This window comes from Oratosquilla oratoria, chromosome 22, assembly GCF_046742065.1.
Source record: "Oratosquilla oratoria isolate Oo_2021 chromosome 22, ASM4674206v1, whole genome shotgun sequence".
Lineage (NCBI taxonomy): Eukaryota > Metazoa > Arthropoda > Malacostraca > Stomatopoda > Squillidae > Oratosquilla > Oratosquilla oratoria.
In genome coordinates, this window is record NC_134798.1 from 4067919 (window position 1) to 4092507 (window position 24589).

Genomic DNA, 24589 nt, shown 5'->3' on the forward strand with positions numbered 1-24589 from the left:
GTCACTGCATACTGCAATCTTGGTCTTATCAAAGTGACTATTATTTTCTTCACCATTTCTTCATCCATGTATGTAAATGCCACTTTGTTCTTATTGAATTATAAGTTTCTCCAATTTTTTTTTTTATGTTTCTCAGGAGACGTATTATTCATAATAATGACTCCCAGGTCCTTCTCATTTTCTATTTTTTTAATTTCTTCCACTCCCAATTTATATGATCCCACTATTCTTTTTTTTATTCTTCCAAATTCCATTAACTACACTTCTTAATATTGATTTCCATTTCTCACTTCCTACTCCATTCCCATATTTTATTGAGATCACTCTGCAGCAACTCACAATCTTCTACAATGTTTACTTTTTTCAACAATTTTGCATCATCTGCAAAGGTCATATAATTTTCAATTCCTTTGTCCATATCATTGATATATATATAGCAAACATTATTGGGGCCAAAAATGTTCCTTGTGGAACTCCACTAATCACTTCATCCCAATTAGAATGTTTGTCTCTTATCTCCACTCTCATTTTTCTTTCATGCAAGAAGTCTTCCATCCACTTCAGTAGTTTGCCCTGTCTTCCTTCTGTAGTTTCTAATTTCTTTACCAATTTCTTATGTGGCACCTATCAAAAGCTTCTTTCAGGTCTAGAAATGCACAATCAGCCCATCTATCTCTTGTATTACATCTATTAGCCTTGAATAGAAACATATCAAGTTTGTGACGCATGATTGTCCTTGTCTAAATCCAAACTGTTTTAGTACGTTGTTTTTTCCAAATGCTTTACCCATCTAATTTTGATGATTCACAAAATTTAGCTATCATACTTGTAAGAGAGACCAGTCTATAGATAGTAGGATCTTCCTTGTTTCCCCTTTTATATATTGGTACTATATTTGCTCTTGCTTCTGGAATTTTTCTTTCAATGGACTACTTATTAGACTATGTATTTTGTCTGTTAGTTCGTTCCTGCATTCTATCAAAATCCAGCTTGTTATTTCATCTGGTCCATGTGATTTTCAGACATCAAGATTATTCAAGTGATTCATCATTTCTTTCCTTGTTACTTCTCTTTCATAGGGGGGACTTTCTCCTCCCACTCGACATATCTAATTTGTATGTTCTCCCTTGTTCATAATTTCTGCCATTTCTATTACCTCTGTGTATTCAACTCCTCCTTGACGTAGTTTCTCTAATTCTTGTTTGTTTTTCAGTTTGTTGTTTACAAATCTATAGTTTTGCTTGATCTTTATCTTTTTCTATGACATCCTTTTCATATTTTCTCTTCTTCTCTGCACATTTGTATATATTGATTTCTATAACTAGTATATATTTTCCATTTTTCAAGTGTTTTGTCTTTCTTTCATTTTATCCAAGCTTTATCCCTATTGCCATCTAACTCCCTACATTTTTGTTGTACCAACACTTTACATATCCTTTTTCTTGTTTTTGTCTTAGAACATACTTTTCCACTCCTTTATAAATTTTTGTCAAGATATTCCATTTCTCTTCTACTGTTGTTTCCTCCTTCTGTATACTTTCCAAGTCTGCTTTTTAGAAAATTCTCTTTCATCATAAACTGTTTTTCCATACATCAATCTTCCCTTTCTATATTTTATTTTTTTCCATGTATTTTTCCTCATTTAGTTCCAGTTCAAATAATAATTGGTCACTTTTACTTAATGGTGTCTTATATTCAATCTTGTCCACTATTTCAGGTTCTGATGTGATTATTAGGTCCAGTCTCGATGGTTCTTCCTCATTTCTATACCTAGTATTCTCTTCTATCCATTGCATCATTGTATGTTCTATAATCATATAAAGTAGTACATTTCCCTATAGGTCATCTCCACCCTTCACTGTCATCTCTTCCCTGCATATTTCTTTACAAGTAAAGTCACCCATTATAACTATTCTTCCTCCATCTTCCATTATCTTATTTAGTGTGATCCTTGAGTCTTCTAACATACTTTTGTGTTCTCTCTCTTCCCATGAAGCAGTTTTAGGAGGCACATAATTTACCACAAACTTCCTGATCTTCTTATCCCCGTCCTCTATTTCCATCATAATAATCTCCACCCTATTCTTTCCATATGTAACATTCCTCACATTTATATCCTTCTTAGTCAGGAACATAACTCCACCCCCTTGCATTACTTCTCTGTTTCTAATCCAATAATTATATGCACCATGTCCTACACTGTTGGGTGGTAATGGACCTTTCAATTTTGTCTCTACAATTCCCATCATGTCAGGTTCTTTTTCCTTCATGTAATCATTCAGTTCATTCAAGCCTGTTATTAAGTCATCTATATTTGTGAAAGACACTTTTAATTTTCTGTTACCTCCATCCTGTTCTCTCTTTCCCTTCCATTTTTCTCTGCTATGAGCCATTTCCTCACTTTCATATCCACTACTCTCCAATAGAATTTCTCTTTGTCTGACTCTGTTCTGTTTTTTGTTTTTGTTTTTGTTTTTTAGCTTCTATTCTTTTTGTTTTCTCTTCCTCTCTTTCCTCATCTCTCTTTTTATCCATACCTGTTTATACTGATCACTTTTTGCTAGTTTCCCTGTTTTTTGATAAGATATTCTCTGCTGTTGTTTGTGACCTAATTGGCCTTAATTGGTCTGGTCTTATCTATATTGTATTTCTCTAGTCTATATATTTCTTCAATTTCTTTCCCTATTTCTTGTTCATCTTCTTGAACTACTTTTAATATATTGTTTACTTTTTCCTTCTCCTCCTTTACTCTTGTAGTCCTATTTGGATTATGCTTCTCTTCCATCCCTAATACAATTATACATTTCTTTTTACCTTACTATATTCTCCTCTCTCATCACTTTAATAACTGTGTCCTTAGTTTGTTCTTTCATCTGTTGTTTTACTATATCTCTAAATTCAATTTTGTTGTTCTCTTGGACTTTTCTCCAACCCTGTACCTCTCTTGCTATGGACTCTTTATTCTTTTTATTATTCTTTAATTCATTCTCATAACTCTCTTTCTAGACACATCTCCACCATCAACTCTCCACTACGATTCTTTACTGAAACTCCACATTTCCCAACCACTCCAATTGGTTAATTTCCTACCCTGGCATTAAGGTCTCCCAATACTACTACATTGACGTTCCTCCCTAATCCCTCTATGCCCACTATATTTATATACACATATTTATTTATATACACACACATATATATATATTATATACATATATATAAATATATATATATATATATATATATATATATACACATATGTATGCACATATATCATTAAAGAAAATAGCAATTGATGCATTGATGATTTTGTGTAGATTTTCAAGACGTTAACTATAGACTTGGCTTCTGGAGGTAAGTTTGCTATCACTGGTCCAAAGGACATGATTCAAACTCAGAAGGAAAAAGAGTAGAATTTTAGTGGAGCTTGACATTTCGTACATCATGTACATTTTCTAAAGCAATGACAAAGGTCAGAATACAGACTTATATACTAAAAGAGGAGCATAGTTAGCATAAAGAAAACCAATAGGGAATTGTGGTGTGAGGGAACCAATCTCATGGTGTGGGGTGCCCTTGGCTATGGTGGTTTGGGGAATCTTGTAATACTTCCCTAAGGGCCAGGCTGTCAACCCTGGGCACTATATTACCCTTCTGCAGGAGAATTTAGGGGAATGTTTCACAAAAACCAGGTGTGAGATCCTTCAGCAGGATGGCGCCCCTTGCCACACCTTAAGGGCAGCCAAAAAGAGGCTCAGTGATGGTGAGGTCGACTACATTGAGGATTAGCCTGGTCAGTCACCCAATATTTCCCCCACAGGAAACTTATGGGGCATCATGAAAGCACACCTTCATCAGGAGGACACATCCACAATTCCCAAGCTTGAGATAGCCATCTGGAAGGTGTGGGAGGAAATTCCTGCTTCCCACTATCAGAATTTGGCCGATTCTGTCTCCAAGAAATTCCAGCAGGTCATCAAGGCTAAGGGCTTCCCCATGGGGAAGTAGCATTGATGGCGTAAATGTTGAATTATTTTTTGTGATTTTTAAAATAATTTTATAGAAAATTTTCGCATATATTTGCAGAGTATGCAATACGATCCACGCTGACTTTTCACAAACTCTGCGTAGCAAAAGACTTAAATTGTACAAGATGCAACCACCACAGAGAACAAAGAGCACCTTACATAATACTTTCCTACACTCACCCTTCCCATGAGCAAAACAAAACCTCTTCACTGAATTATGGAATGAATCAATTGATATGACCATTTCCCAAGAGCTGCATGTCTTAGGAGAGAACCAAGGCAACAGACTGGTTGACTGACAGATTGGTTTGAACTTCCTGTTTTTCTTTCAATTATAATTAGGAAAAAATTTCTGAAGAATCATTGTTCAATTAGGTTTTGCTCCATCAGAACAATTATTACATTTTTCAAATAAACTATGAATATATATACCTATACACACTTTCCACATTACACTCCAAATCATATATAGAATTAATACAAGTATGTCAAGAAAGTGCCAAGCTTTTAATAGTTCTGTGTATCTGCAAAACTTAAAACCTAAATTTGTTTAATCTAAAACATGCAAAACAGTGACACCTACAAAATATTGCCTTGTTATCTACAAGATAAAAACTCTAGAAAGGACTAGATAAAAAAAAAATCCTTCCATTCCTATGGTAGTGTATTCAATATTTCGACAGACCTAATTTTGTCTTACAATATGATACAAAATTCAGGATACATTAATTTGAATCTGTAAACTAGTTTCCACATTCTACATATGAATATGAGGTTCCATCACTTGTTTTACATTAACCACAAATCAAAAGGTACATTTCCATGGTACTGATAGCAAGCACAACAAGAGGTACCAAAACTAAAGAAAAATACCAAAATATTATAAACTTCTTTAAAGTACATTAACTAACTGAAAAAATAGACAAAATATACTACTCTTTGAAAGGTATTGGTTGTTTAGGTATCATCACATGTGGTATGCTTAGTATATACAGGTGAACATGTCAATATCATGGGTCATGGGTACTAAAAAAAATAACAATAGAAATAAGTGAATAAATAAGTAAACAAAGTTATTCCACAAATTTAATGAATCCATCACATAATTATGTCATAAGTTCTCCGAATAGTGACACAAGGTGAGTATCATGAGTGGTTGCCAAAATTCCACTGAGGACAATACCCAGGAGCCCAAATTTCCAGTCATTATACCTCATACAAGCTATTGTATGTTGAATATCATGTGATTTTCACTGCATGATTAATGTAAACAACTGAATTTCCTCTTATATTCAATTTAACTTTAATTTATTGAGTAAATTTTGTCTGCTTCTGCCCTACACAACTCTTCTTGGACACTGTGGTAAACAAAGCTCAACATAATTATGTACTGGGTCCACTCTACTTGAAAAATGTATCAGGGTTCACAGTTAAGACATTATGATTTGGTTCCGAGCCCATCACCCATATAAGGATGAGGATTACCTTGTCTGTAGAACCTCCAGGTCTACTCACAAGGATCTGCTGGCAAAAGCTGCAAAAACCAGATCAATTTTTTCTTAGATATTAAGCTATCTTAAAAAGTTTGCAGGACATCTTGACAATACAAGGGATCCTGATTGCATTTGTATTCACTTTATAGAACAAAACCATTAACAATGTTTCCCCTTCAAACTTCATATCACAAATGATTAACAATACTAAATCAAATATCACAAGTTTCACTAACAACGTAAAGACCAGATATGAAAATACTTAAGAAAAGTGTTAAAACCTTGGGTTCTGTTTATCTTTTAACATTTGTACTCCCTACATGTAAACCCAAGTGTTGTAAACAGATCAGAGGGGGCTATGACGAGTGGTACCATGATGTAGCAAAGTGATTTAAGTTTAACAAGAATAGAAAAAAGAAGGGAAATGGATGATAAACCAACATATGCAGAGACAACCAAAAGAAGATTGGACATGAGTAAGTACAAAACACTTTTGGGAGCAGTTAGAAAGAAGATATGTAACATAGCCCCAGATATGAAGACAAATAATTCCATGGATTCAGAACAGAAAAAGGTTTCGACCTCAAAAACATACTAATAAGCCAAGAAATATTTGAAATGAAAATGGATATTGTTGAATGGAAAAGGGAACATAACCAATTATACAAAGGAGTGAGTGAATTGAGGAGGGAAAATGCACTATCTGTTAGGGAATTGGAAGAAATGAAAAAGGAACTTCCTAAAGTAAAAAATTATAATGGAAAGATGAAAAATGAAAAAACAATTAAAAATGAAACTTTGTTGAGGGAAGTTAATGAAAAAATATCAATTGAGGCATGCAAAGTTAGTGAAATTATAAAATAAATCAAACATGATGGAAATTAAAAACCAAATGAAAGAAGACAAAGAAAACAAAAAAATACTATTTAAAGAAATAGTCAAAGAACAAATGAACAAAAGTACAAAGGACACAGTAATAGAAGTAATAAAAGAAAAAAAGAGATTGAAAGACACACAATAGACAAAAAAAAATGTATTGTAATCTATGGCATCAAAGAAAAACATGGTCTAATAAGGTTCCAAAGGGAAAGAGGGGAAGAATATAGTGACAGAAATACTAAAAGAAATACAGGAGGAGGGCCAAGGTCATGAAAAGGCAATTGAAGATATCTTTAGGATGGGTAAATATTCTGAAGAGAAGAATAGACCTCTTAAAGTAAAACTTAATTCACAGAGAATAGCAGAAGAAATATTAACAAACGTATGAAAACTAGCAAAAAGTAAAAACTACAAAAATCTAGGGAAAGGAACTGTGTGAAAAAAGGGGGGGAAAAAAAGTGAAAAAAGGAAAAAACACTTAAACCCTTCCCTACGGTGATGCCTACGTAGGCGTCATGAGGAGCAAGTGGATACGCAAGGATGCCGACATTGGCGTCTTGATTATATTTATTGTAGTTGTACCTGTGTGACCCCCATACTCTGTAAACTGACTTTATCATATTTTCTATGGTTATCAAAATTCACAGAGGAAAGAGAACAAGTGATAGAGCAGTGACTTTATTTTTTATAATGCGAGTATTATGACACAGCATTGCACATCTGGCAGCTAATGCTGCCAGATGTGCGATGTGGCCCATAGTGAAGGGGTTAAAGAGAAAGCTAAAGAAAAGAATGAGAAAAGAACAGAAAAATAAAGGAAGGAGTCTTTTTGGAGAGTGATGGACTTGAGACTGGGGAAATGGTACACGAGAAAAGGAAATGCAGGAGAAAGGACAAAAGGAAGAAAAGGAAAAAAATTAAAGATAACATATACCAACATAGACGGACTGATATCAGGAATTGATGAATTGAATGACTAGAACAAGAAAAAACAGATATAATGGGGATTGTGGAGACAAAATTGAAAGGATCATTACCACCAAATAGTGTAGGACAAGGATTATATAATTGTTGGTGCAGAAATAGAGAAACAAAGCAGGGTGGAGTGATGTTACTAACCAAGGCCTAAATGTGACATAAATGATAGAAGAAGAGAACAATGTGGAATTGATTATGATAAGAGTTGAGGATAGAGATATGAAAAATAGAATGTATGCAGTGATTTATGTCCCACCTAAAACTCACGCATGGAATGAAAGTGAACACTCCAAAATGCTGGAAGACACAAGAAAAACACTGAATGAAATACCAAAGAAGGAAATCTGGTAATTATGGGTGATTTTAACTCAAAAGAAATATGTTGGGAAGAGATGACTGTGAAAGGTGGAGAAGATCACTGGGGAAACATATTACTGGAAATGGCCATTGATTACACACTGATGCAATGGGTCAAGGAAAACACCAGATATAGAAATAACAATGAACCCTCAAGATTGGATTTGATATTCACATCAGAACCCAAAATTGTGGATAAAATTGAATACAAGACAATTGGAAAAAGTGATCACATGCTAACAGAACTAAAATTAAATGAAGAAGCAAATACAGAAATTAACAAAAAACACAGAAAAGGAAGACTAATGCACAACAAAACAGATTTTGAGAAACTTAGAAAATTCTTTCAAGAAGCAAATTGGAAAAGATTTAATAATGAAGAAACAAAGGTGGAAGAGAAATGGAAAATTTGGAAGGAAATCTATAATGATGGTGTGGATAAGTATGTACCTAGACAAAAACAGGAAAGGGTATACAGTGTATAAAATCCTGGTATAATAAAAAGTACAGTGAGGCAAAAGACAGAAGAGATAAAGCCTGGAAAAGGTGGAAAAAGAAAAAAAAACTGAGAAATGGAAAATATACACCAAACTATGAAATGAATATGTAGAAATATGTGGAGAAGAAAAGAGAAATTATGAAAAGGACATAATGGATTACTGTAATGATCAACCCAAATTATTTTATAGATATGTGAACAAGCTAAAGAATAAACAGGAAATACTTAAATTACGTTAAGGTAATAAAGAATATACAGAAAATATAGAAATGGCAGATATTATGAACAAACATTTCAAATATGTATTCACCGAAGAGGAAAAAAATCTACAATACTGTGATCAAAGAAGCGAAGTAAGATTTCCTCCATTGAAGAAATTAAACATTACTCAGAATGAAATAAGGAATCAAATACTAAAGCTTAACATTTACAAATCACATGGCCCAGATGGAGTTGCAAACTGGATACTGAAGGAATGTATAGACAAACTATCAGGAAAAATATACAAAATAATTGAATGCTCACTGAAAGAAGGAAAACTACCAGAAGGCTGGAAAAATGCCAATATAGTGCCAATATATAAAGGGGGAAATAAGGAAGACCCAACAAATTATAGACCGGTGTCCCTAACAAGAGATGAGAGCACCATCAAAGATGGACAAAATATCTGAAGGAGAATAATATACTGAACCCGAGGTAATTTGGATTCAGACATGGAAGATCATGTACCACTAATTTAATTTGTTTCTTTTCAAGATTGACAGATATATTGCAAGAAAGGGATGGCTGGGCAAACTGTGCATTCCTGGATTTACAAAAGGCATTTGATAAAATACCACACAGAAAATTACTATATAAACTGAAAACAATAGGAGGCATACATGGAAAACTATTGAATTGGATGGAGGACTTCCTACAAGGAAGAAAAATGAGAGTGGTGCTTAGAGACAAATATTCAAAATGGGAAGAAATGAGTAGTGATGTCCCACAGGGATCAGTGCTAGTTCCAATAATGTTTGCTATATATGTAAATGACATGGACAAAGGCACTGAAAGTTACATGAACTGCTTTGCAGATGACGCAAAATTATCAATAGAGCAGTAGTCGTCACTCAGGTCAGGCCAAACCGGGTAGCTGCTTCAGTTAGCAATATGGCGAGTGAATGTGTCACTGTGTTCAGCGCCGAAGAGGTACAATCTCTACTTAGTAGAATTGAAGCCTTAGAGGATGCTGTTAAGTGCCTTAAAGAGGAGAATTGAGTTCTCCGCTCGAGGGCCCATGATACGGAAGGCAATATTAGCGATGAGCATGGATGGAATACGGTGAGAAATAAGATGCGGAAAAGTGGAAAAAAGTCCTCACCAGCCCCACTGAAATGCAAAAACTCGTTTCAAGTGCTGGCAAATCTGCAGGAAGAAGGAACTAATGAAATCCAAGAGAAGAAGGAGAGGGCAGACGCTGGATCCCTGCCCACAGGTAAGATTTTGGCAGTAGGAGACAGTCAAGTGAGGTATTTAGACAGGGTTTTCTGCAACAAAGATAGGAAGCATAGGACGCAAGTGTGTTTCCCCGGCGCGGGCATAGGTGATGTTAGAGATAGGATTGAAGAGTGTCTAGTAGGGGAAGGTAAGGACCCAGTAGTTTGCTTAAGTGCCGGAGGAAATGATATAGGTAAGTTAGGGAGTGAGGAATTATTTGCGCGGTACCGAGATGCGCTAGACAAGATCAGAAATAGGGGAGGTGTTCCTGTAGTATGTGGAATCCTTCCGAGGCGTAGAGTTGGAGGCATGTGGCATTCCAGGGCTATTGCAATGAATTGCAGGCTGGCAAAACATTGTAAGGCTAATGGATGGGCATTTGTCGACAACTGGGACCGCTTTTATGGTAAGAATCACCTATACACAAGGGACGGAGTGCACTTGTCTCCCAAAGGATTTCGGCTCCTTGCTGAATCCCTTGAGCGAGAAGTAGGCATCCTACAGGGTTTTTTCGGGTAGATTATGTGGGAGTAGGGGGGGAAGTATCGGAATATAGTTTAGGCAATAGAAACAACTTAGAGGACTGTACAAAAAATCACCAAAGCAGGTGGAGGGAAGATAAACTTAAAGTTTACTATACAAATAGTAGGAGCATAATTAACAAAATTGATTTGCTGCGAGGTAAAGCATGCGTAGAAAATTTCGATATTATAGCCATTACTGAATCCTGGATCAACATGGCTGATAAACATTTCCTTCCGGAAATCGAAATAGAAGGATATAAGTTTTTTCATAAGGATAGGGTCGGCAGGAATGGGGGAGGTGTAGCACTTTTCGTTAAAAATACATTAACCCCTTCCATACGGTGCCGCACACGTAGGCGTCATGGACTTGGATCTCGGTGGCAGCAGCCAATGCCAGCCGTACGACGTGTCGTAATAATACTCGCATCATAAAATATAGTCACCGCTTATATCGATCGTTCTCTCTTCACCCGTGAATTTTGATAACCATAGAAAATGCGATTACAAAAGAATTAGAAAGTATGTCATTATGGAGGGGCGACTACAATAAATATAATCAAGACGCCGATATGGCAGCCTCGCGAATACACTCGCTCCCCATGACACCTACGTGTGCGGCACCGTATGGAAGGGGTTAAACTGTATTATCAACAATTCAATAAAGGAAGAGGACTGTACGGAATCTATTTGGGTAGAGATTATAGGCAAGAATAAGAAAGTTATTATTGGCGTCTTGTATAGACCTCCTAACCTTAGCATTGAGCAGACTGATTCCCTAATTCATGAAATTCACAGAGCGTCCCAGTACAAAAACGTTGTAATCATGGGAGATTTTAACTATAGAAACATTGACTGGGAAACTTTAATAGGAGATCATGAAGCGAAGAAATTCCTAGATGTGGTGCAGGATAATTTCCTAAAACAAATGATTACCGATCCTACGAGGGGACAAAATACCCTGGACTTAATTCTAACAAATAATGAGCACCAAATTAGCAGCGTAATAGTGGGCGATAGTCTAGGCTTTAGCGATCATCAAGAAATAAGATTTAATATTATTTGGGAAAAAATAAAAAGTACAAATAACGTTCAAGTACCAGACTTCAGGAAAGCAAACTTTGACAATATAAAAACCTATTTGAAATTGAATATGAAAAACAATCCGGACGTTTCAAACATTCTTGATTCTCGTTGCGGGGCTGATAGTCAGAAGTGGGTCAAGGAGGATACGCATACCTTAGGTCAGATCTGGGTCAAGGGGGGAAATACGCATACCTTAGGTCAGGTCTGGGTCACAGAGAGTAATACGCATACCTTAGGTCAGGTCGATTCGGGGCGAGGGCCCAAAAATCAGGTCAGTACTTTAGATGAAATGTATAACAATCTAACAGATCTAATTATTAATGCACAAAGCACATTTATCCCCCTAAAGTCAATACGGAAAAATAGTAATACTCCCAAATGGATGACGGACAGATTGAAACATGAGATCGGAATTAAAAGAGGACTTTACGTAAAAATAAAAAACAGGGAAACACACCTTAGATCAAGATATAACGAAATGGCAAAGCTGGTTAAAAAGAATACACGTACAGTGAAACGTAATTATGAAATTAAGGTTGCTAGTCAAGCAAAATCCAACCCAAAGGGCTTCTTTCATCTTTGTAGAACAAAAAATTAAGAATAGGACCAATTAAAAACGATGAAAATGTCATGATAGAATCGGAAGAAAAAAGTGAGTGAGGAGTTTAACAATTATTTTCTCTCGGTGTTTATTAATGAAAGGTTAGATAAAGTACCTGACTGCAATCAGATTTTCAGAGGGGATGAAGAAAGTATTCTATCTAATATTAGCATTAGTAAAGTAGAAGTAGTCAAGCAGATTGAAAGACTTAAAACTACAAAATCTCCGGGTCTGGACGAAATTTTTCCAAGAATGCTTAAAGAGTGTAAATCTGAAATCTGCGACAAGTTAACTGAAATATTCAATAAATTGGTAGACACTGGTTCTGTTCCAACTGCTTGGAGGCAGGCAAACGTTGTTCCTGTTTTTAAGAAGGGAGATAGATCGACCATATGCAACTACAGGCCAATCAGTTTGACATCGGTTATAGGAAAAATGCTTGAATCAATAATAGTAAATAGACTCAAGAGAACACATTGAAGGGCATAATTTAATTCGTGATTCACAGCATGGTTTCTCCAAAGGTAAGTCATGCGTGACTAATCTTCTATCCTTTTACACTAAGGTATATAAGGCGTCAGACAACAATGAAAATTACGATGTTATTTACCTTGACTTTAGCAAAGCGTTCGACAAAGTGCCACACCAGAGACTACTAAATAAAATCAAAGCCCATGGCATAGGAGGAAAAGTGTTAGAATGGATTAGAGCTTGGATTAGTAACAGAAAACAGCGGGTCACCATAAATGGATTAAAATCTAGGTGGGGCAATGTTACTAGCGGGGTTCCTCAGGGCCCGGTTTTGGGTCCCTTGTTGTTCATTATGTACATAAACGACTTAGACGATGGGTTAAATAGTGATGTTAGTAAGTTTGCGGACGACACTAAAATAGGACGCCTAATTAGGTCAGGAGAAGACGCCCAGATTCTGCAGGATGATCTTAATAAACTGTTAACATGGTCGGTGAAATGGCAAATGAACTTCAATATCTCTAAGTGTAGCGTGTTAAACGTAGGGCTACACAACCCCGAAAATAGATACAACTTAGATAACACGTTTTTAGACAAATCTGAGTGCGAGAGGGACTTGGGAGTTCTGGTGAGTCCGAACCTTAAAACCAGGAAGCAGTGCATTAGTGCCAGAAATAAAGCAAACAGAGCATTAGGCTTCATTGCTAGGACGGTAACGAATAGAAGTGCAGAGGTAATTATTAAACTCTATCTAGCGATAGTTAGACCCATCCTTGACTATGCGGTACAGTTTTGGTCTCCGTCCTACAGAATGGACATAAATTCACTAGAATCAGTACAGAGAAGAATGACCAAAATGATACAAGGACTCGGAAATTTGCCTTACGAAGAGAGGCTTAGGCACCTAAACTTACACTCTCTGGAAAGACGCAGAGTGCGTGGTGATCTAATAGAAGTGTTCAAGTGGATCAAAGGCTATAACAAGGGTGATGCAAACAAGGTCATCATAATAAAACAACAGGGCAGGACTCGCAGTAATGGGTATAAACTGGACAAATTTAGATTTAAGAAGGAAATAGGCAAGAATTGGTTTACAAATAGGGTGGTCGATGAATGGAATAAACTTAGTAACCACGTAGTAAGCGCTGAAACTATCAGTTGTTTTAAAAAATGATTAGACAACTTTATGGATGGGGATGACAGGTGGTGATGGATACGGAGCTGCCTAGTGTAGGCCTTATGGTCTTTTGCAGTCTCCTTTATTTCTTATGTTCTTATGTTCTAAACTCCGAAATAGACTGTGACTCATTGCAGAGGGATCTGAACAAAGTCTCAGAGTGGAGCAAGAGATGGGAGGTAGAATTCAACATCAAGAAGTGCAGTATAATTGAATTTGGAAAAAGCAAGAAGAGAATATCAGGACAGTATAAAATTGATGGAAAAGAAGTAAAGAAAGTAAATTCTGAAAGGGACCTAGGAGTAATCATCACCAAAGACATGTCACCAGATAAACATATAAAATAGTCGGAGAAACATACAATTTGTTGAGATCAATAAAGGTGGCTTTTAAATACCTGGATAAGGAAATGATCAAGAAAATATTACAAACACTGATAAGGCCAAAACTGGAATATGCAGTGCTGATATGGTCACCCAGTACAAAAAAGAATATAAGAAAATTAGAAAGAATACAAAGAGCAATGACAAAGTTGGTCCCAACACTTGCAAACCTGACATATGAACAAAGACTGGTTGAACTGGAATTGCCAACCCTGGAACAAAGAAGAGAATGAGGGGACCTACTAACCATCTACAGAATTATGAAAGGAAAAGAATACATTGATAGAGAGGAGTTATTAAAGTGGGACAGAGGAAAAACAAGAGGACATGCAATGAAACTCAAGAAAGATAACTACAGAAGAGACCTGAAAAGGAACAGCTTCTCACACAGAGTGATAGATATATGGAACAAATTGGATGAAGAAATAGTGTGTGCAAACACAATACAAGAATTTAAGAACAAACTTGATCTTGCGAGATACAAAAACAGGTCACCACGAGCATAGCTCCCCTTCCCATATAATACAACTAGGTACACACAAAATTCTATAAGTAATATTACGTCAGTGCTTCACAGGCTGTTACATGTCAAAATGTAGTATATAAACAATGGTTATAGGGAGATACAGTGGTGAATGTAAAAGAGCTTATAATCACCTACTGTTCTGAGCCCATACAGATTAGACACTAACCTGGAGAACTTGACCTCCAATCACTGCCCTTGTACACTAACCACAAGCAACATGTATAGAACTATTGCTCTAGCCTAGACAAGCCTAAAACACCAACCTTTAGAACAAAAAGTTGACATGCTACCAACTACACCAAGGTAATTATTGCCTCCAGTTTCACTGACTGAAACCTGCTTCCTAACATCACCTGATAAGTCCTCTGGTTCCCCCCTAAATCTCTCTCAGAAAAAAACAACTATTGTCAATGTTGTATTAGTATGGGACATTTTTAATGTCACTGATTTATAGTACTAAGAGGGGAACAGTCACTGGTTAACTCTTTCTGTGAAAAAGTAGAGGGAATACAGTTGAAGTTTGTGGATCTGGCCCAGTTCAGAGATCAAGGGATAGCCCCTTTTAAATAGAGATGAATTTGTTAATCTCTGATGTCCACCTTGCAGGATCATTACTAGCAGGGACTCAACACTGGTCCCAGATAAAATCTTCATGCCATATTTCTCAAGTGATATAATAGATTTCTTGCCTCTCAATGGTGTAAAATCTTAATCATTTACTACTGCAATGCCACAAAGCTGAATAATGCTGACTAGCAGCTACCAGATGAAAAGGTTAAATACTATATGGTACAGATGGGATTATTAGCATGGGTACCCTGCAATTAAATAAAATAGAATGAATGAAAAGTAGTTTAGTATAGTGTGGTAGGGATTAACTAATTCTGTCATATGCTTGTAGTACAAACATCTCCCTATGGAAGCCACTTAAATAAAACAGATTGAATGAAAAGTAGTTTAGTATAGTATGGTAGGGGTTATCTAATTCTGTTATTTGCTTGTAGTACCAACATCTCCCTATGGAAGCCACTTTTTCAATCAATAAATCCAATGTCATTTCTCTCTTGTAAGAGACATGTAGCCCTACGTTCAATCGCCAAAGAGATTTTGTGATGATGTATGGAATGAGTGCCATCTTTTAAAATAATCAGTTAGGATTCTCACTCCCTTTGGGAGAATAATTAGAATTTTGTCAATCATAACTAGTGCTTCAATTGTTAGGAACAATATCATACTGTTGGAGTAGAGTCATAAAAGTAATGCATGAGTGTAGTAGATAGGAGAGTTAGTTAAAAGTGATCATCATTAGTTAAAAGTGATCATCATTTTTTTTGAGTAGAGATTAGCTTTTAATCATATAAGACTGATACATGAATCTAGTAATAATGATGTTATATCTATATCTATCTATATACCAATAGCTTTTTCCCCCTTACAGGGGAGGTAGCCAAGTCAGAGACATGTACCTATTCCCACCTACAGGTACTCCTCGTTTAACGACAACAATAGGGACCAGTGCGCCGTCGTTAACCGAATTGGTCGTTAAGCGAAAGTGTATACATATACGTACATGTACTGTATGTACAATGTCCAGCAATACATGTATCTTTATTTTCGTGTATTTTCCCTCTTTTATACAGTACATTAAAGCTTTATTTACTGTTTATTTACGGTGGTTAGGTTCCCAAAATTACCGTATATGACCAAATCCGCGTATGCTGACATTCCATATTGAATACCGGGGTATTTTTTTAGTTTCGACCATGGGCGCAATATAGCAATAGAAAATTAATTATTAATTTTGTAAATTAAAATGTATCAACGTAATATGCAATTTTGTGGGCGGGAATGAAAGTAAAAAATACCTTGCTACAAGAAAATATGCTAATGAACGAAGTCGGTAGCATTGGCTCGGGACGCCATCTTGTCGTCTGCCAACGTCTCTCACGACGACAACAACGAGGACGAGGCGGATGACATTTAATTTGCAGGTAATGATTTATTAAACACAGGTTAGGTTAGTTTAGTTTAGGTTAGACGAATTAATTTATCATCCTTTCATTTCTTCGACATCGGCATCTATCATAACAAACATGGTGTACCATTCGTCCGACATGACTTCGTTACTTACGAAATCTGTTTTAGCATTTTTTTTTCATTTCCGCTCACAAAATTGCATATTACATTGATACATTATAATTTACAAAATTAAGAATTAATTTTCTATTGTTATATTGCGCCCATGGTCGAAACTAAAAATTTACCACTACCAGTATACACTGTACCCCAGGTAGTTTTTGCAGCTTGCAGGATGGTAATGTAGACCTAAGCTTCAGCACTTTACCTCACAGCTAATATCCACCGTACAAGTTCATTTATAACATCATACAAATTTGCCTCAGCCAACTTAATTATCGTACACGACGTCGTAACTTCGGGAGATTTACGTTAAACGACGTCATAAAGCCCGTCGTTACTACGAGTTGTCGTTAACCGAGTAGGTCGTTAAACGAGTACCTGTATTTTACTCCCTTCCACCCCTCCCATCGCAGCTCTTTATGGATGACGGGTCATCCCTGCATCCACCAACTGCCCCGAGTCAAACACAATGCAACAAGACGCAGTACATTCACAGCAAAGCCGCTTTGCTTAATCGGTGACACCCCCCTCTCCATCCCTTCATGCAGAAGAGAAGATGTGGAGGTGTTACAAAATCCCTATAATACTGTTTGCATAAAACTTGTGCAGTTAATATCCCACATAGGGCTCTAAGAGAAACTACCTCTTTATTGCCCCAATGATCACATGCTTCACTACCAGCCATCAAACTGTGTGTTCATTCACACCAGTTTGCTGGGCAGTTTCCAAACTATGAAGCCCAATTTTGTGACTCCACTACTTTCACTAAATTATCCCAATTTGCATAGCTTTTCACCATAATAGGATTGAGCTACAAAACAAAGAAATGCATGATTGAAATAAAAGGAGGACACTGAGGTTTGGCACTTTTTTTTTTTTCTTTTTTTTTTTGTGCTACCCACAAACCAATATGTGGGCATGGTGGAGAGAAACTCTCACCACTTTCATTCCTCTCAAATGCATCCCTTTCACTCCTTCCTATTTAAACCATGTTAAGATGGTACCTCACTATTTTCCTATCAATACTATAGGTTTATCTTCTGTGTACTCTTTTCATGGAACAGGTCAGCATCTAAATTTACACATTTTTTTCCTACTCATGCAGATTCCTACTTGTTGACATTCTGTTGTCACTACGGTAAATATAACAAAAGAAAAAGTTAAAATGTGTATAGACAAACTCAAAGTTAATAAAACACCAGGGCCTGACGGTTGGCATCCAAGAATCTTAAAGGAAATGAAAAATGAGATTGTTGTTCCATTAGAAATTATTTTCAAGAAATCCATCATATCCGGAGATGTCCCAAGAGAATGGAAGCTAGCTAACGTTACTCCCATATTCAAAAAAGGTGACAAAAAGAAACCAAATAATTATAGGCCTATAAGTTTTACTTCAATCGTAGGAAAAATAATGGAAACTATCATCAGAGATGCTATCGAATATCATTTAGAAAGTAACCGTTTGATAAATGATAGTCAGCATGGTTTCAGACGGAAACATTCTTGCGTGACTAACTTACTCGAATTCTACAACACAGGTATCTCGATTTATGACAAAAGAAACAATATAGATTTAGTATATCTAGACTTTGCAAAAGCTTTTGATACCGTCCCACACGAAAGACTACTTACTAAATTAGCTTTGCATGGAATAAGTGGTAGCCTATTAGGTTGGACTAGTAATTGGTTGAATGGTCAAAAACAGAGAGTTGTTTTAAATGGAAAAACTTCTGGATGGAAAAGTGTTGCAAGTGGAGTTCCTCAGGGTTCCGTTCTCGGGCCACTTCTATTCATAGTATATATAAATGATATAGACCATGGACTAGAATCTACTGTTTCCAAATTTGCTGATGATACAAAACTGTGCGGAGTGGCAAATGATCACTCAAACCAATTAGATATTCAAGAAGATTTAGATCAATTACAGCAATGGTCTGAAAAGTGGCTGATGAAATTTAACACAAGTAAATGCAAGGTAATGCACATAGGTAAAAATAACAGTAAGTACAATTACAAGTTATTTGGAAATTTGTTAACAAAAGTGGATAGTGAAAAAGATCTCGGCGTAATTATCAGTAACGACCTCAAATCATCCAAGCAGTGTATTTCAGCCTCTGAGAAAGCAAATAAGATTCTAGGACTGATTGCGCGATCTTTTGATTTCAAAAGTCCATCACTCATTAACAAGCTATATAAATCGTTAGTTCGTCCACATTTGGAATATGCTGTTTCCGTATGGCAAGCCACAAAACTGATTCCAAATATCAAAAATAAATCATATGAAAATCGACTAAAACATATGAATCTGTTTTCCCTAAAAAAGTGTAGACTCAGAGGTGACTTGATACAGGTCTTTAAAATTCTAAAGGGAATTGACAACATCAAAAGTGACAAAATTTTTACATTGAATGAGAATCAGACAAGAAACAATGGTCTCAAACTGTCTGGAAATAGATTCAATTTGGAAGTAGGTAGAAACAACTTTGCCAACCGTGTAGTTAATTAATGGAATAAACTTCCTGCACAGGTAGTGCAATGTAGTTCAGTTCGAAGCTTTAAGAATCATTTAGATAAATACCTAAGTAAGATGCTGTAATGATTATAATTTATCTTATATTATTTGTTTTTGTTTTGTTATCATTTGTCTGTCTGATTTTCATTTATTATTAGTTATATGTCAATTTATTATTATTTACTATTTACCTGTTTGTTTATTATTTAACTATACCTATGCTTTTATTTATGTATTGTATTTGTTATTTACATTATCATAGTTTTTATTTATTATTTTATTATTAATATGATTTTTTTTTCGCATCCGACCTAGATATGGATCAAAAGGTCTCCTGTTGGCATGCTCCGCCTTTGTAATCCTTTGTTGTTGTATTGTTGTTATTGCTGTTGTTGTTTTTTATTATTATTGTATCTAATATGTTAAATTCCCTAATAACACTTTCCTCTACAGGTGGTCTCTGAAGAGCAATAATTTAATTTATTAATGTACAGTAAAAGCCCTGGTATCCGGCCTTCTTGTATCCGGCACTTCAAATAACCGGCATATTTTTCACGAAAATCGAAAAATTGTGATAAAGATAGACGTATACAAAAAAAAAAAAAAAAATCCCGCGTGTTTAAAATCCCTGCACGTGGTTGTAGTTGCTCTCGCCGCCACCAGGGCTTCTCAGTCCCATTCACTTCTCCCACCACGTGTTAACCACCTCTGTGCACATGTTAGCCAACTCTATTTTATCATACCCAAAGTTGTGAAGAGTTGAGTGTGGTGCTTTCACTTAAGCAGAAGGTGGATACATGTAGAAGATTGAAGAAAGGCAAAAATAGAAAAATACTAAAGGAAGAATACGGCATTGGGTCGTCTACCATTTACGATATCAAGGCCCAATCCAAAAAAAACCAAGAGAGTTTGCGAAGTTGAGTGACACGCCTGAAGCTGGAGAAAATCGCCACACGCTACAACATAAACGTGTGGAAATGCTGGACAAAGTGTTGTATGAGTGGTTTTGTCTTAAAAAGTCTGAAGGTGTAGCTATATTAGGCCCAACGCTGCAAGAAAAAGCTAAAGATTTTGCTGAAAAGATGTCAATTGGAGAATTGTGCCAGTTCTCAGATGGATGACTTAAAAGATTCAAGAATCGCCATAGAATACATCGTCTTGATGTGTTTGGGGAAGCAAAATCTGCTGATTCACCTTTTGCAGAGGAGTTTATAGACAGGTACGTTAATTAACCTGTGCCTACATGGTAAAGATTCGCATCTCATATCTCAATTTATTTCTCGCATACACGGATGCATAGTGCATTTATATATATATATATATATATTTTTTTTTTTTTTTTTTTTTTTTTTTTTCCTCCTTTCTGTCATAGGTTTGCAAAATTGGTTGCCGAGGACGATCTGAAATCGGAACAGATCTACAACGTTGACGAGACCGGCCTGTTCTACCACTGTTTACCGACATCTGCACTAGCCAGTGAAGCAGAGGAAACCACCAAAAGATTCAAACAAAGCAAGGATAGACTGACGGTGTTACTGTGTACGAACATGGCAGGGACCCATAAAGTCAAATTGTGTGTCGTTAGAAAATACCGGAAGCCACGTTGTTTTAAAAATCTAATATACTTGCCAGTGAATTATCGCCCACAAAATAACCCATGGATGGACTCAGAAACATTCATGAACTGGCTCAAGCATGTGTTTGTCCCATCAGTGAAAGAAAATTAAAAAAAAAAAAAAAAAAAAACTTCTAGAGGACAGCAAATTTATTCTCCTACTCGACAACAATAAAGCTGAGGAACTGAGCAATGGAAACATTCTTATTGTGTATTTACCGCCGAACGTAACAAGTGTGATCCAGCCCATGGATCAAGGAGTGATTCAAAACTTAAAAAAGAATGATCGGAAAAGTTCTATGCGCAAACTAGTTTATTTTGAGGACGGTAGCATTTCCGAATCCCAACGTGGGCTTAATGTTAAAGATGCTATTTTTATGGAATCGCTAGCTTGGGAGGATGAAAAACAACAAACTCTAATGCGATGTTAGAGAAAATCATATCCGCAAATAATGTTTGAAGATCAGGAAGGGAATAAGAAATTTGAGGGTTTTCCATCGGCAAGAAAGAATCGGTGGTGAAAGAATTGAAAGATGGGTTATCGCGCTAAACTTTGCATTAGTGACAAAGCGATACAAGTGTGTGTAGATATGGACAGTGACCGAGCAGCAACATTCTCACTTAGTGATGATGAAATTTTACAATCATTTCCCAACTAACACGTGAAAACGACAGAGGCAGATAGTGAAGAAGACGACCCTGAGATGAAAGTGTCGTGGAAGGATGCAGCGAAGGGTCTAGCAGTGTTTGTGAAATTTGCAGAACAGTGCACAAACAAAGAGGAAAAAATTCTAAGCAGAGACATCATATATTTTATGAAAGTTTGTACAAAAAGTTTAGTGAAAGAAAACTCGAGTGTAGAGGTGAATGCACCCTCTCAGCCACCAACACTGAACGCGGCCATTCACAACTCCGTCGTAAAATTATCAGATGATGAATTAGATAACTGGTAATGCTGTGATGATTATAACTGATGTATATTGATTGGATTTACTCTATACTGATAGAATTTACAATATATAGATATGTGGATGTGTTTATTGTTAAAGCGAATTAAGATCTATTAATAAGTAAAAGAACAATGTAAATCAATGTATCTTTTTTAATATCCCTTCCCGTATCCGGCATTTTCTCGTATCCGGTACATCTTCGGCCCCATTGGTGCCGGATACAAGGGCTTTTACTGTATGTCACTTCCAGATCTAGGTGTTCAAATGCTTTGTAGTAATTGTCCTCTTACCTATATGTGTATATATATATATATATATATATATATATATATATACATTGTGTATATATATGTATATATATATGTGTGTGTATATATATATATATATAATTATATATATATATATATAATTATATATATATATATATATATATATATAATTATATATATATATATATATATATATATATATATATATATATATATATATATATATATATATTTTTTTTTTTTTTTTTTTTTTTTTTTTTTTTTATCATACACTAATTCCATCTCTCCACCACCTCCCTCCATCACTTTCTTGCTACCTCTTTCAATGTCCCCTTCAGGCAGATCACTGCTGGGAACTTCACTTTCCCAGATGCTGATGCAAGAGTGAGCCATTACCAAATCTACCAGTCTTCTCTTCTCAGGTGCCCAACTCTGAACTATAAACTGCAGTTCTGTGGGCCATGCTTATAACCATTCAATAAACCTGATCTCACTACCAGCTAGGCCTACATCGCCTCCACATCCTGACATCTGGCACCCCAATGTGGGGCTCCCTCCACATTCTGACAATCTTATATTTCACATGTTGGTTTCGACAATTACTTTGGAACTTATACTGGACTCTTGTGCCTAGCAATCTTGACTAGAGATGTCAAATCTACTGTGCTTTTTGCTACACTCATGATCCTCCTCTGAATGCTAGAACCTATATGATCTCTTGGCCTATACCTCAGTACAAGTACCTTTCATAGTACTCCACCAGTTGGAGGGAAAGCATGACTGATACAACTTAAAGTTAAATAAATACACTGGTCAGATTTCCCCCTCAAATGAGGGAAAGTTTGGTATATTGTTCACTGGCACCAACATCCACTAGTTTGCTCCATTTCTCCCTCGCTGCCACTGACCAAACACTCTGCCGCATACACCAATCTTTGTTCAATATACCAAATGGATGGTCGGTAGGCCATATTAGGGTTAGAAAATCTGAAAATCACTGTAACAGGCTTCATGATAACGAGGTTTTACTGTATGCAGAAAGTGGATACCCTCCCCTAGATATCCACTGCACCTTAACACCATGAACATATCTCTATCACATCAAGAGCACCCCTACAAACCCAGTCTCCCACACAGTTGAGCAGTAGTCATCACTCAGTTGAGCAGTAGTCATCACTCAGGTCAGGTCAACTGGGTAGCTGCTTCATATAGTGATATGGTGAGTGGTTGTGTTAAAGTGTTCATCACCAATGAGGTACAATCTCTACTTAGTAGAATTGAAGCCTTGGAGGATGCTGTAAAGTGCCTTAAAGAGGAGAATCGAGTTCTCTGCTCGAAGGCCCAAAATATGGAAGACAAACCAAGTTTGGAGTCTGGATGGATACCGGTGAAAAATAAGAAGCGGAAAGAGGGGGAAAAAGTCCTCAGCAGGCCCGTTCGATTGCAGGAACTCATTTCAAGCTCTCGAGGGTCTACAGGAAGAAGAAACAAAGGAAATTCAACAGAAGAAGGGAAGGGCAGATGCTGGATCCCTGCCCATGGGTAAGATTTTAGTTGTAGGAGACAGTCAAGTGAGGTACTCAGACAGGGCTTTCTGTGATAAAGATAGGAAACATAGGATGCAGGTGTGTTTCCCCAGTGTGGGGATAGGTGATGTTAGAGATAGGATTGAAGAGTGTTTAGTAGGGGAAGGTAGGGACCCCATCATTTGCTTAAGTGTCAGAGGCAATGATATAGGTAAGTTAAGGTGTGAGGAATTGTTTGCGTGGTTCTGGGATGCGATAGACAAGATTAGGAATAAGGGAGGTGTTCCTGTTGTATGTGGAATCCTTCCGAGGCATAAAGTTGGAGGCATGTGGCATTCCAGGGCTATTGCAAGGAATTGCAAGCTGGAAAAACATTGTAAGGCCAATGGGTGGGCATTTGTTGACAACTGGGATCACTTTTATGGTACGGGGACGGGGTGCACATCGCCCAGAGGATTTTGGCTCCTTGCTGAATACCTTGAGCAAGAAGTAAGCACCCTACAGTTTTTTTTTTTTTTGGTAGGTTATGTGGGAATAGGAGAAGTATCAGAATATAATTTAGGCAATAGAAACAGCTTAGACAGGGACTGTGATAAGAATCACCAAAGCAGGTGGAGGGAGGATAAAATTAAAGTTTACTATACAAATAGCAGAAGTGTAATAAATCAAATTGATTTGCTGCGAGGTAATGCATGCGTAGAGAATTTTTATATTATAGCTATTACTGAATCCTGGATCAACATGGCTGATTAACATTTCCTTCCGAAAATCGAAATAGAAGGGCATAAGTTTTTTCACAAAGACAGGGTTGGCAGGAGTGGGGGAGGAATAGCACTTTTCGTTAAAAATACAATAAACTGTATCATCAACAATTCGATTAAGGAAGTGGACTGTATGGAATCTATTTGGGTGGAGATTATAGGGAAGAAAGAGAAAGTTACTATTGGTGTCCTGTATAGACCTCCTAACCTTAGCATTGACCAGAATGATCCCCTGATTCATGAAATTCGCAGAGCGTCCCAGTACAAAAATATTGTGATCATGCGAGAGTTTAATTATAAAAACATTGACTGGGAAATTTTAGATCAGGAAGTGAGAAAATT

At 36.5% G+C, this 24589-nt stretch overlaps 1 protein-coding gene across 3 annotated transcripts in view; it reads right to left on the reverse strand.

Moving 5' to 3' along the window:
- Positions 1-24589, reverse strand: part of LOC143037405 (vesicle transport protein GOT1B) — a 106562-nt gene that overhangs the window by 24930 nt on the left and 57043 nt on the right. The window contains exon 5 of one of the 3 annotated variants that reach the window (XM_076205543.1): positions 5511-5559. The exons of the other annotated variants lie outside the window; for them this stretch is intronic. Coding sequence (XP_076061658.1) covers positions 5533-5559 — 27 coding nt within the window. The 3' untranslated portion in view covers positions 5511-5532. The remainder of the gene's footprint in view (positions 1-5510; positions 5560-24589) is intronic. 3 annotated transcript variants of the gene reach the window in all.